General features: G+C 48.4%; 2 protein-coding genes across 3 annotated transcripts in view; both read left to right on the top strand.

Moving 5' to 3' along the window:
• Positions 1–14607, top strand: part of LOC126545261 (myosin light chain kinase, smooth muscle-like) — a 263214-nt gene that overhangs the window by 130081 nt on the left and 118526 nt on the right. The gene's annotated exons all lie outside the window — the stretch shown is intronic.
• Positions 1778–4736, top strand: LOC126545264 (mitochondrial sodium/calcium exchanger protein-like). The gene has a single exon (XM_050193046.3). It carries the CDS (start codon positions 2237–2239, stop codon positions 4175–4177), a length of 1941 nt encoding a protein of 646 aa, XP_050049003.1. The 5' UTR covers positions 1778–2236; the 3' UTR covers positions 4178–4736.

Raw genomic sequence — 14607 nt, 5'->3', positions numbered from 1 at the left:
ACTACCTGTGGATAGCCCGCCGTGCTGACCGATCGCCCGGAAGGTGTTCGCGCACGCCTTGCGTCCGTGTTGGCCGCACAGAAATGGCAGTGGCTGCTCCACGCATGCCACGGCAGGGCGCGCGCTCTTTCCAATGAGCTCCGACTGCGACACCGAGACACACATAACGGGATGCCCCCACGCGCGGCAGACGAGACATTATGAGGGCCAATGTGTGTACCGAGGTCGAGGGTTCGATGTCAGGCGGCAGCATTCCGATGGGGCGGAATGCAAGGAAAGCGCTCGTGTACCACGGTTGCGGTGCGCGTTGAAGGTCACCAGGTAGCCAAGATTAATCCGGATCCTCGTCCCTGCGCAGCTTCGAGACGTTTAACTCCACTATTTAATTTAAGGATATTACTTGAAACAAGAAAAATGATTTCTTCGCATTACAAGTGCTTGTGCATCGTGATGCGTCTCGTGCTGGATGAGAATATAATTAGTCCATATTTTTTTTGATAATTAGTCCATATTTTAAATAAAAATTGGCGCTTCGCACCATGTTACAAAACGATAAAGCATCCGGCGGACCGTGTGCGATATCTCGCCTGTCCCGGTTTATTCGAATATTCGGTGTGCCTTTGCTGTTTTATGTAGCACTGCTAGCTTTCTTTTTGTGTGCTCCTGATAAAAGAAAACTGCCAACCTCTTATTTTGCTTCGTCTATTTTTTTATATAATAATCGACGGAGCGACTTAAACTGCTTAGTTGCGAAGTTTCTCCTTTATCCGATGAGCGAACAGCAAGCGCGGAACGATGTGACGCTGTTGCAGAAAATATAATGTAGAATGACGTGTTTGTCGTTATCCTCACGCCTTGCACGGTCACACGAGCAGTGATGAAATTTTTGTTACCGAAACACAGACTCCTTGCGAAGTTCTTAGAAATATGTCGAAATAGAATTTGTATGTTTGCCTCAATATAAGGAAGAACATGACTCTAGACGAGGTTGGAAATAAAAGTGGCGCTTTTAGTTTCACTTTCATGTTCTTTTTGCGTTCTTCATCGCTTAGAAATTGTTTCTGCGTGTACTGCAAATTAAGGCTTCAAGCGCCACTGGCAACAACGTACAACTGTACGTTATTCTATGCACTTGCGAGACAGAATATCACGACTACGTAATGCCATCTGCACCTGTACTTTTTGTTTGTGCGGCCACAACCGCGCCGGAAGTTTGTGCGTTTCCCCCTCCGTCCCCTCCACAATGAACGCGGCCGACGTGCTGGGTCACCTTTTTATCTGTGGACAAAGGATGGACCCAAGCTCGTCCTCGTAAGACGCTCGCACCAGCTGGTCTCCAGTGTTGACGATCGCGACGAACACGAAACGCTCTCCATCACGAGGCCAGCACAAACAAACCTTATACGCATGCCAGTCGCCGCATCCGCCTCAACGCTCCTTTGTCTTTCCTAGGTCATTCTTTATCATTTTTTCGCTCTGCGCCACTCCCTAATCAACAGGAGTAAACACCGATAAAGGCGAGAGTGTAGCGCACTCTTATAAAACAACGGTTCGTTATCGAGCTAAATGGTGAGGATAAAGCTCTAGCGCAGATAAAGTGAAATAAGATTCATGTCAGCTAATTTGCCCAGAGCTATCGTATGGCTTTGTAAAGATTTATGGAATAACATCCATTGTGACAGCCTATCAGCAGACAATACAGCGCATGTATTTTGACATGATAGCACTATTACCTTCAAGAACATGTCGGCACACAAAGCCCGCTTCGAGACAAATGAAAAAAAAATGAATGTGTGATACACTGTCGTTTCATACGTTGGCGTCATCTGAAAAGAAGGCCGGAGTAACACATATAGTCGTAAACGTCGTTGCTTCTCCCATGCTCCATCTCTGACGCGAGGGATAGCACCTGGCCCATGATTGGCTGGCCTTGTCCGCAGCAGGCGTTACGTCACGTCTAATCTGCGCTGCCCTAGTAATCACTGAAGCGGGTAGCCTGCCGGCACACGTGCAGATCTTCTAGGCGACTGACTATCGGCGGACGCTCGTCGAAGTCACCGTTCTCGTCCATTACTGCCTGGCCACGGTGCAAGGACGCTCGCGAGCATCTTGCATTCGTGGAACGAGGAGGCGTCGCTGCTGGCGCCACCGCCCGGACAAGCAGTACAGCTGTGCCAGTGATGCATGCTCGCAAGAAATTCTCTCCCACCCGTAGGAAAGTTCAGCAAGAGCTGCGATGGGCACGTCCGCCCTGCACACCGTCGAAAGCGAGCTTGACTGCAGCTCGGTGAACACCCTCGCCAACGACAGCGCCAGTCGCTGCTCTCTTGCTAGGAGCCTCGACGACTGCGACGCTGGACGTGCGATTCTGCACTACGTGGATTTCCTGTACTGCGGAGCTGACCAGACTGCTGGTGTCCCAGCGCAGGTGCTTCTGTTCTTGTGGCTCGTCACCTTGTTTGTGGCGCTGGGTTCAACGGCGAGCTCGTACCTGTGTCCGGCGCTCGTACACATTTCCAAGTCCCTCCAGCTCTCCCAAGGAGTGGCCGGCGTCACTTTTCTGGCGTTCGGTAATGGGGCGCCGGACACTATCGCCACGATCGCCAGCATCCGGCGTGACCGCACCGCGTTGGCCATCGGCGAGCTGCTCGGTGGAGGCACCTATGTCGCGGCCATTGTCGTTGGCCTTATCTTCATCAAGAACGACTTCGAGCTGATCCAGTCGTCCCTGCTGAGAGACATCATCTTCTACCTGGCGGCTTCCTTTTGGGCATTCACGCTTTATTCGAGCGGATGCATCAAACTATCTGACGCGGTTGGCTTCATCGTACTTTACGTGGTCTATATAACAGTTGCGGTCTGGGGCCAGAAATTTCTCGACAGAGTATGCAAAATTCAGTTCTGCCGCCAAGCCCCTGCAAGCCGGCGCGTTTCTCGGGTCAGCTACAGCAACATAGATGAGACCATCAGCGAGTCTTTGGGTAGCAGTACTAACACCAAGAGCGTCAAATGTGAAGAAGAAAGTCAGGATCTGGCTTCGCTCGCCGAGGCTGACGACGTGGTCCCCACGCCACCGCCGTTTCTGACCAGACCCCGCTTGCGTCGATCGTCCTCGGGTATCAGTCTGCACCACCACCATGAAAATGCCATCTACTACTTCACCACCTCTGTCGAAGAGCAGCGTGCCGAGCCACCCTCACCAGAGGCCGCGGAGCCTCGGCGTCCATCGCGAACGAGCCAGCCTTCGTTCAACTTGGTCTCTTCGTCGGTGTTTCCTGGAGAGGCGACTCCCCTGATCAGCCAGTCGTCCTACGAGAAAGTGCCGCCGACGTACAGCGAGTGGACCGAGTTCCTTCTGCACATTTCACCCGTGGAACCGGGTGAGTGGAAAGCCAAGCACCTCTGCTGCAAAGTCTACGAAGTGCTGACCCTGCCAATTTCGCTGGTGCTTGTGCTGACCATACCAGTGGTGGACCACGAGAATCGTCACGCCAACTGGTCGCGACCGCTGAACGCTCTTCATTGCATCACTGGTCCGATCGTGGTCCTAAGCGTGTCTGGAATTCTGACCGCACGCATTGGCGACCTGGTGCCAGCATGGTGCTTGACCATTACATTAGGCATTGCATTGGCCGGGCTCGTCTGGTTCACATCGTCGGCGCATGAGCCGCCGCGCTACCACCTTGTCTTCGCGTACGTCGGCTTCGCCATGTCCATCGTTTGGATCTACGGCATCGCCACTGAAATAGTGGCACTCCTCAAGGCATTCGGCGCCCTGTACGGCATCAGTGATGTCCTTCTCGGCATGACCGTTCTCGCCTGGGGCAACAACATCGGGGACATGGTAACCAACTTGTCGCTGTCGCGCCAAGGCTTTCCGCAGATGGCTATGGCAGCTTGCTTCGCCGGACCCGTGCTAGCACTACTGCTGGGCATCGGTGTCGCCTTCAGTATGAACCTCGCATCGCGATCCGTGACCTGCATGCAGCTCCACTACAGTGAGCTGCTCCCACTCATCTATGGAACGCTCGTGGTCGTCCTCTTTGTGTTGCTTCTGTCGGCACTCGTGACGTGGTTCCGCTCATCTCGCGTGGTCGGGGCTATCCTCATAATACTTTACCTAACATTTCTTCTCACTACTGCACTTGTTGAGTTCAGGCTTATGAGGAAGGGGTAGCCTACACAGCGCACTGGGCTTCGTGTCGGCGAGAGCTTTCTACATGTGCTCTTGGAATGCACTTTCACGTCGCGGGCCGTTGATACAAACAGCTTGAAGGCCGTAAGCCAGGCACGTTCCGTGAGCGCTGTGCATCTGAACTGGCGCACGGCGCTTTTTCCTAAAAAAAATATGAACTCTGGATATTTGCGGGGAAGACGCGATTGCGCTCCTAGCGACATCCTGAGACCTCTTCCTTAAGCTGTTAGTGTGTCGTCATTTTACTTGAACAGGGTCTCCCTAATTTTATGTTTTAAGACTGTTTCCGAAGGTCATACTGCGCTGTCTGCTCTATTTTGAGGTTTGCAAAGCGGGGATCGTGCCTTTAATATTTGGCCAGGATCTGCCAGCAGCAAAGTTGTTTAAGTGTTTAAGCGTCATTGTTTTAAGCTATTCGCCTCATTTTTTGTGAACCAGAGGGTTTGATTTCGTGGGTTGTCGACGCGGGGTTTTGCTTTTCTGAAGCGCATTTTTCTTGTACATCACCAGAGGTGAGCGTTTATTAAACTTTTCAACAATGCGTTGTCGCCGTATGCTTGCTTTTTGCTTGTCCTTTCGCATCGTCTTTTTTTTTTTTTTTTTTTTTTTGATTGTACGCTATCACCAGAGTTCATACATTCCTGACGTCAAATGCAAGTTTTCTACCGGCTCACATATATATATCTTTGCACTTCCGAGCAACAAGGTACCCGCTTTTCTTGTGTGTTAGAACGCAGTAAAATATCTGAGCATTATCGTATCGCTTTGGTTGTCCTTTGCTCATTGTCTAGGATCCCTATACCATCGGCTCATGTCCAGTAACGTGGTGTGACTGGCAGGCGCAGTACGGCAAATATTTCCCTGCGCAGTTGCAAGTCATCGCCCAGAGGACGAATCGACTGGGCTATGCAAAGCTTGCATGTCCGAATTCGATCCGTCAAGCGCCGTGGCAGCACCTGCCCCGATCTTGATTACTTCCGTGCCTTGTACTGTTCATCTTTGTGTCCTTCTTCGGAGTGCTATATAGCAAAATCAGCGAATCGCGCACATTCCGAGATTTCAGCACAGCAGGAAGTCGGGTCATCAAGCTGCAGTGCAACGTCTCCCACGACAGTTTTGGATTATCTTGCATAAAAAGCAGAAAAAAATGCAACCAGGCCAGTATTGCGCATGCCGTAATGTTGTACAGCGCCCAGCGACTGAAACGTGATACTCGACGGGACCGCATGACGGCCGACCCCCTTTGCGTCTTTGCGCCACCGGTGAACGGTGGGTGATCGCTGAGGGTGCCGAATGCAGTCACGACCCATCACAAAGGCACCCGCTATCATTTGGTGCAAAAATGCAACATATCGGTGTCCCCAGCGGCCACCGGTGGCGCAGAAGTTGCGGCAGCCACGCCCCCTCAGCGTCGCGTTTCAATCGCTGAGCACTGTACTTTCGCGCTCAGTGTGAGCTACTACGCGCGGCCGCCTTGCCCCCATATTGAAACCATTGCCCCACAGATGCATGGACAAGAGTAACCACAGAAATTAGCAGATATGTGTGTTCGCAGAGTCTTATTGCTTTCTGCATTTTAAAAAAAATTGCCACGCGACGTCTCGCGAATACACGCAAATTGCCTCGAGCGGCTAGTCTCGCGGCAATTTTGCGTGTATTCGGTGGCTTCTTTCCCAATGGGAAAATCACTTTTCCGTAACACGTATTGAGCAACAGAAAGCTGCATCGGGAGTTTTTCACGCTGCTCTACAGTTTTCTCATTGGCGCTTTTCATCTAATTATAATATTTCAGAAGTTGATTGATTAAGACAATGTGTAATTAGGCCGAATGCAAAAACATACTCTGAGTATCTTCAAGCAACGGCAAACAATATTACTTTGATTCTGTGTAGCTACGTGGAATTAGCATATATTAAAACTTGGTGCATGATAGTTGCGACGCCCTGCATATGTGAGGCTGCCTGTTTCTAACTGGCACAATGCGATCTGTCTTGCTTCGACTTCCACTGCACCACCTTTGAGATAGGCGGTTTTTGTCATGCAATCGTTGTCGCCGTCGTCATTCATCGTCTTCTTGTCGTTGTCGTCAAACGCTTTTTCGCATCGCACACGTAATTGTTCGCCTTACACGGACACGTTCCGCCATCTGATACGACTTTACGCAGCCCTAAACTGAGGCTAGAGAGCCAGCTACCTGCAAGAATGCGTTACATGGGATTTATGCCGCAGTGCATTGGATCTGCGTAATTATTTAGGGTGACCTTGATTGGCATGTACCTAGTGGTCGCTAAATAACCAACCTCGACGTCACCAATACTTTCTTTTCTGCTCTTGTATATTGCAGGTCTCGAGGCGCAGCAACAAATTTATTTATTTATTTATTTATTTATTAATTTATTTATTTATTTATTTACTTGGGTGTACCACAAGCTCCCTTGATGCAGGAGGAAGCACCAGAAAGTGCGAGTTTCTGACGCTCGTCCTTCCTGCTCCTTTCTTCTGCATCCATTTGACACCGATCGTATTTGTATAGGCTTGTTAACGATGTTGCGCACTACCAAAAGCGGCAACGCATGCATTGTTTCCTGAAGCGATTAATTACGGCCGATCGCGAATAAGTAAGGAATGAATATTTTTCGATTGCATGTACGTGTTGGCGCGGACGCTACGGCGCGTCCACACGTACAAACCACGTTATTAAAACAAACCACCTGTGAACTGTTGCGCAGTTATTTTACTATTTCATGTTTAGCTTCAGATAACCTTCGCAAAATGGGCACATGTTGAGACTCACGAAAGCAACCGTAGAAGACAACAGACGTTTTTTTTACCGCGAGCGTCACTATATATATAGCGAGCGCTGATAGCAAAAATTGCAGGCGTCACATTCGATGGAACACTTTTGGTCGCTTATCGCGATGCAAGTGAATATCGAAGTGCGCTTGCTCTACATGACTAGGCATGCTTGCGATCGAGTTTAAATGGGCGATCGTTGCCGATCTTGAGCTTGACAATGTTCGCTGCTTAACACTGCCATTAGTGATGAAGCATGCAAGCCTAGCCTCTCACGTCGTGTGTGGTGTGCCGTTGTACGTGTCGTCTCATTTTCGTGGCGAACCCAGCGCCCAAGCCCCCAAGTAGCCTATACATCGGTGACGCTGAGGTGATAAAAGCGTCATTGCGCGCTTGGGCCGGGGGTGCTAGGTGCCTATACAGTAACCGCTAAGTCGCGCAATTCTTTTCCAAGGCGCGTCTTTTGTGACATTGGCCTGCTTTGCCTGGCCGTCATACTTGTATGCCGTGATTCTTTGCGTGCTTTTTAAAATGTACAGACCCGTTCTATCAATTCTTAAACTGTGGTGCGAGGAATTCAGACGGCTTATGATTCCGCCTGTCTCGACGTGACTCGAGTGTTCTTTCTTGTTTCGCGAGCCTAAAATGTAGAACTTCGCCCAGCCGCTAAAATATTTAAAGTTACATTATGGGGTTTTACGTGCCACAACCACTTTTTGATTATGAGGCACGTCGTAGTGGGCTACTCTGGAAATTTGGACCACCTGGGGTTCTTTAACGTGCACCTAAATCTATAGGTACACGGGTGTTTTCGAATTTCGCCCCCATCGAAGTGCGGCGTCCAGCCGCTGCTTGTCGTGACAGACGTGGACCCTTTTTCAGCTTTTTATGAGCAACACTTGTCAATGTCGCTACTGTAGCGCTCCTGTTATTTCGCACCTTTCAACGACGCGGTTGCTTGCAAGAGAATTATTGATTATATCAGCTAACACTAGAGCCATTATAAGGTCGCGACGCATTCTTTTTATTTTTCATTTCCTCCTTTCCTCTGCGTAGGGCAGCGAACCGGACCTGCATCTGGTGACTTCCCTGCTTTTCGTTCACGTTCCTCTCTTTCTGTATTGGTCGCTTGTTGGAACATTATTTCTCCTGTTTCTACAACTGTCTCAGGCCACTAAATAATATGAATTCGAGATAAAACAAGTTTTGTTTACCGAGCTTTATACTAATGGAGGACATCAGAACTTGTGCTACAATCGTATAAACAAACATAATCTACGAAAAAAGTTATATTTAACTTTTTATTTATTAATTTTAGGGGCTTGCGGAATTGGCTTCAGTTAGCATGCTTAAAGTATTCTTTCGCTAGAAATTTTACAAACGTTTCAAGGGAGGGAGAGTGGAAACATTAATTGTCCAACAAAATTGCGCCGTCATTAGCGGAGTATAAGCCATGTGACCTAGTTGTGACGTCAATCACCGTTTTGTGGCTAGACTGCTCCCTTAGGTTTCTCCATAAATGCCTTCCCTTCCATGGCGATGTTTAACGCGCGATCAGCGCGAGGGCAAATCATCGATATGGCATGGCCCCGCGAGTCGGTGCCTCGCGGCCGGCCTGCTTTCATTTCTTTATTCGTGTTTTTTTTTATTGTTGACGTTTCATTGTTTGGTATACTTTGGCGGCGCCTCCAGGACACCCAAGGGACAACGGAGACACTAAAGCTGGACGCGGGACTGGCTTGTGGGTTAGGGGGTCGCCGATATGCCCCCGCGTGCCGTTGGTACGATTAGCGGCATGCGGTGCATGTCCGCATACAAGCCAGGCTCGGCGATCTTGACGGCTGTCAGCTGCCCTTATGCCATTGCTTTAAGGAAGCATGGCGATGCTGAATCCCGCTTGGTTGGTCCTTCAATGCGCCTCATTGGAACAAGCCGAATCTAAGGGTACGCTACTGAAGTACTAAAGCGCCAAACAGACGACACAAGAAGAGACACGGACGAGCGCTCTTCTTGTGTCGTCTGTTTGGCGCTTTAGTACTTCAGTAACATGCACCAACTAGCCCAACAAAATGTTCTAAGAGTACGCATTGGGGGTACATATACTGTAGGGCCTTAAGCGTGTTGTATTAAGGGTAAGGGCACCATGTGGTGGTTAAAGAACAGTCTTTCGCAAATCCTTGAGGCTGAGGTTCCGTGGGAACTGAGGTGAGGATGAAGACACGATATAATTATTGACCTTGTAATGTCCAAACATAGTTTCGCATCAAGGTAAACTGAAAAAAACTGCAGCCATACATTTCTGGTACATTTGCAGAAAAATACAATAAAATGTGTTTTTCGCTATAGCTTAATTACTGTATTAATTAGTTAGAAATAGTTCTGCGAAACTATCCACAGCTGTAACTATACTCCAGCATATCAATAACTAAACTATGGGCTTTGGATTAAGTCTCCTGTGATTAAATGAGCATTTTGAGGTGTCAATCTCAGGGTAGCACCTACGATACATTGGGCATTGCAGGGTAAATTAGGGCTTCACAATATCGGAGAAATCAGAGAAGCACGTGCCAATATCATTGCCTATTGGAATATGTGTGCAAAGAGAGAAAAAGAGATAAAGTGAAGGAAATGCAAGGAGGTCAACCACTCAGACGCACGTCTTCTTTGCTCCCCTACACAGGGTAAGACGGGGTTGAGGGATGGAAAGAACGGACAACAGTAACAGCACGTCCATCCGGAGATAAAGACTACAGTCGCTCATCGAGGCCTGGCGGCTTCAGGAAATGTCGCAACGCATCTGTAGCTTTCTGAGCTCGTGACGCATGTGGTCATGGTCCAAGGACCTTTGTCACTGAGAATTATTTTAATAAGTGCAGCTCATCTTAAGCGGTGAGGAATTGAAAGCGCTGGCTGTAAAAAGTTTTAACTTTTTTTGGACAACATTTTATATTCAACTTAGGCAATGTTGGTGTCATCGTTCTTTTTTGTTATTATTATTACGCAGAAACTGAAAAAAAAATGAAACTTGGGCAGATCCTTGACGTCTGTCCATGTAAGCGACGCTTTCTTAGTTTTGGAGAACGGTGCATTGAAACACAGCACATGGCATGTACAACGTGCAGATCTTTTCATTTACAGGTAACGACGGTTTCTATCGTACCGTGCCCTCGCGTGATTACGCATAATGTCGATCCGTGGATGGTGTAAAATAAGACGCACACACTTAACGACTCTCATGTTGACAATTCCTCTGGTGAAGACGTGATCGATATGTCCACCGAATCTCGTCGTAGGTATCGAGACATCTAATAGCCTCTCGTACTGCTAAAACACTCCCTTTCTCACAATTTCAGCGCGTTTAAATCGTTTGCTACTATGCGCATGCGTCACAAATCACGTGAGTGAACAAATAACACATGTAGCGCACAACCTCTTGTCAAACACCGCAGTCGACCGGGGTTCATCAGATATTCGTGCAAGTTAAGGGTGCAGGATGTGTGGTCCGAATGGAATGCGCTCACAGCAAGTCGACAGCAGTTAGAGACGAATACCAAAGAGGGAGAGAGAGAGGGATATAAGAAAAAAATTAAATTATGGGGTTTTACGTCCCGAAATTTCGACCACCTGGGGTTCTTTAACGTGCACCTCAATCTAAGTACACGGTTTTTTTTTGCCCCCATCGAAATGCGGCCGCCATGGCCGGGATTCGTTCCCGCGACCTCGTGCTCAGCAGCCTAACACCATAGCCACTGAGCAACCACGGCGGGTTTCATTGCCTTCTCAGCCGGTGATCGGTGGGGACGGTGCTCTAGTACTGTCTGTTCATTCACGGGACTAGCATCTAGTTTTCTGAGTGTGTTGGACAAGGATTGTCTTCGAAAAGAGGGGAAAGACGCCAAGAAAGCTCGGGAGTCCACGGATTTCCTCTCAACACTATATGGCCTGCATTGTGAGCTACTACGCGTGTTCAGAATCACAGAGAGTCTGTCTGGAACATCCAATACGGAGCGGCTCGGCGCGTGGCTCTGCCCATCGAGTGTAGCGGAACATTTTTGAATTATCGCTTTGAGATGGATGGGCTTATCGTCGTGTGCAGTAAGCAGACTCATATCACCGCGGCCACGGAATACTTTCCCAACTTGTAGCACAACGCCGTGTTTCAGTGGCCGATACTAGCCAACAAGCGAGACAGAAGTACTTTATGAAAACGGCAGTGGCATCCGTCATAGACCGCTGCACGTGATTGACAGATTGATTGGCTGTGTGGATTGTCCCAGTGATTGGCAATAGTGAAATTCTTAAGGCGTACATTATGGTACAGATATACAGACACACTACACTACTTTCGCACACCTCACACCTTTTAGTTCAGATGTACTAAGCCTTCAAAGGGGCGAGTGTTAAGGTAATGTTGACGCTCTATTCATTAATTTTTGTATCCTTTTCTAGCTGTCTTTATTCTCTACACCACACTGTTGCGTGTACTGACGTGAGCTCCTCGTGTTGTTGTATAGGTCTAGTGATAGCTTAAGCGAGAGTAAAATGCTGCCGCTTCCCAGCCGTGGAGTGATTCGAGTTGCAGAGCGCAAAGAACCATCGTGTCACATCTGCGGTGCGCAAGTGTAATTCCCTTAGACATCAAGCGCTAATTGTGAACCTAAACGCAAAATACGCGAACTATGCATCTCGTGTTTACGAGGAATTGTATTCGCTCTCTGAAAAAGAGGATAACCACTCAAGCGAAATTCGACACATTGAAAGAACAAGGGAACGGTGATCGAATGATTGATGGAGTTCAGCGTCTCAAAGCAACACATTCTGGTCAAAAAGAAGCGAAATTTTGACACCCCCATTTTAGTATATCCTTTCGGTCTTTCAAGTGAACGCAAACAATCGACTTCCAGTGGCAGCGTTTACGTGCAGGGGAACAGAAACAGCGAGCAATAAACAAGTAATTGCTCACCTCCACACGTAAATAGCATACTTACAGTACACACTCTATTGAGCTCCATGTTTCTCACACAGAAAAAAAAAAAACAGAAGCTGACGGAATTTTGTATTCACAGGTCTGTAGAATACAATATGATGCACACTACAATCCAGTGTTGGGGCCTAAGTACGCAAGGATAGGAGAGACACTTTACACGGCACTGGAACATTTACATCTTCTGATGTGTCGCTGTTGAGTAGTTGGCATGGAATTGACAAGAAAACCTTTTGTATCCACGAATGGTTCTTGCGCAAGAGGCGTTCCGCTCCTCTCCGAGGTGCGAGTTTTGAGAGTTTTTATTATTACTTTATCTTTTTTTATAGCGAGAACAGCTATTTCTGTGCAGCTGCAAATCGTGACATCGGCGTCGCCGCGTAGTCGTGCCGCGGTAGTGGCCATCATCTTGCCAGCACAGCTACGAAAAAAAAAAACGTACGTATAGAGCACGCTTTGTAAAGGGACGCTCGAACCCATTTCCCCACCATGAGTTCAGCAAAGTGTGAGCTCTGAGAAGTTCAACGCCTCACGAGGATAGGCGCCGCAGTGAGCGAGCACTAAGCTCTGCACGAGACAGACATAAACACGCAGCGTCGATGCCAGATAGTTAAAGCGCAGAGCCGGCCGCAGAACTCAAATAGATCACAGGAAGGAGGATGAAGGAAAAACTGTTTTTCCAGGGAGGTGCAGGAAATAGGAGGGATACTGCAGTGGCGCGCAGCTTTTCTGGAGAGGGTGGAGACAGCGGAAAGGGCTAGAACGTAAAATCCCGCAGTTTGTATTCTCTCTGTGCTGCACACCTGCGCGCAGGCTCCAGGCTGGGTAAAAGCTGCCAGGCTTTTCTTTTCCTGCGGCTCTTCATGGTCCCGGACCGAAGTAGCGCCGTGTACTACGCACGGGTGGTCGACATACTGTCTGGATTTAAAAGGACGGCATGTAGCTCTTTCGATTTCCGTTTAAAGCTGTTCGCCGTTACAAAGACAGTGATGCGAAGATTGTTCTCGCGGGGCTGATAATGACGCGCGACAGAGATAAACTGGCATCAACGGGAGAAGCGTTCGTCCTGCAATGAATTGACGATGAGGAGCAGGATGGGGACATGACACTACACTAAACACCGCGAGTCTTGGTACGCGTAATACCGTGCAGCTCTCCCTAGTCTTTGCTTAGAAATTTAGGCGAAATCTATGTTTTATGTCTTTTTCTTTGGGCTATTGTCCAAGGGATTCGTCGCTGTAACGTAGCATATGTCAGACGATGATCCTTTCCAAGTGCAATGAGAGCGTATTCAAGGTTTACGAGTAAACCTGAGGTTCTGAGAGCATAGGTTCGACATCTGTCATAACGCTTCACATGTCATGCGGCCTTCTTTCGTTGCAGATATAATCTTTGCGTGTTCGGCTTCAGATTAGCTTCAACCAACTGTGGTTCTTTAGTGTACGCAGAGGGTCTCGGTCATGCAAAATTTTCACCGCATTCGAAGTGCGCGCACTTTGAATGCGCTGAAAATTGTGTAGAAATTGGCGAAATTGTGTATTGCGTAGTAGTTCCTCTGAGATCAAAGGAACTACTAAACAGAAGTTCAGCACCGTGCTTACCATGGTCTTCTTTGCCCTCAGCTTCACTGTCAGGCTCGAAGACAAGCCTGCGAAGCGATGCGTTGAACCATGGCCTCTAACTCCGCAGGCTGAGGGCACTTGCGTACAATGGCATCCAGTTTCAGAGCTCACTCAGGTGGTTGAGAAAGGTGATGGTGAACCGTCAGCGGACATCTACCAAGCACGCTGAAAAATTGCCAGCGTGTGCACAATCTCACAAAGGTCTTGAGACTGACCTTGCTCTGCACGCACTCGTTCCGACGAGCGCTTGTGAATACCATTGACTCATCCACGCTTCAAACACATTGCGTACGTGGCTCGTGAAGCTCCGTGTACCACACAACACGGGCGCTCGGTTGGAAATGAGTTCTCGAATTTTCCCTCCTTGAGGTTGAGTCGCCACTGTCTATACCGTTGGTGAAATGTAGTCAGCAATGAAAACAATATCAGGCAAAAGCAAAGAGCAATCTGCGCTTGGGAAGCTACGAAAAACTGAGAAAGTTGCTTTGTCTGGATCTGTTCCTTTGATGTGCATTTGTCAGTTTTCCTTTTTTTCTTCAGTCCCTAATCGAGCATGGAAAATTGAAGAACACGACGCGGCAGGGCTACGCATATGCGAAATAATTAAAACACTAGGCTTTGATTAATGGTTACAGAGATCTCATTTCCTGTGCTCATTTCCTCCACGTTAATTGCCATGTTGCTGCTCCGCGAACCAGCCGCATACTGAAGACTCCTCGATGAAGATCGTAACGCCATATCCGCAACGTAGACACGGTAGATTAATTACAGCCAGTTAGTGACCTATTCTGTTGCGTTTCCCACAGGCTGTTCTGCATACTGTTCTGCAGGTGAGGAAGAATTTTGTGAAACGAAAGTCTGCCTCACTTGAAATCTTGATCCGCCAGTCTGCTCGTCTGTCGGACTAAATGAACTGTGCCCGTCTTTAACGATAGCGCTATAGTTTAATGGTTGTAAATGGCCAAGTTCAGCAGCAGCATTATTATCGTCCAGTTTGATAAACCCTCAAAGGT

The sequence above is a fragment of the Dermacentor andersoni genome, chromosome 1 (genome assembly GCF_023375885.2).
Source record: "Dermacentor andersoni chromosome 1, qqDerAnde1_hic_scaffold, whole genome shotgun sequence".
Lineage (NCBI taxonomy): Eukaryota > Metazoa > Arthropoda > Arachnida > Ixodida > Ixodidae > Dermacentor > Dermacentor andersoni.
This window is presented reverse-complemented; position numbering and strand designations above follow the sequence as displayed.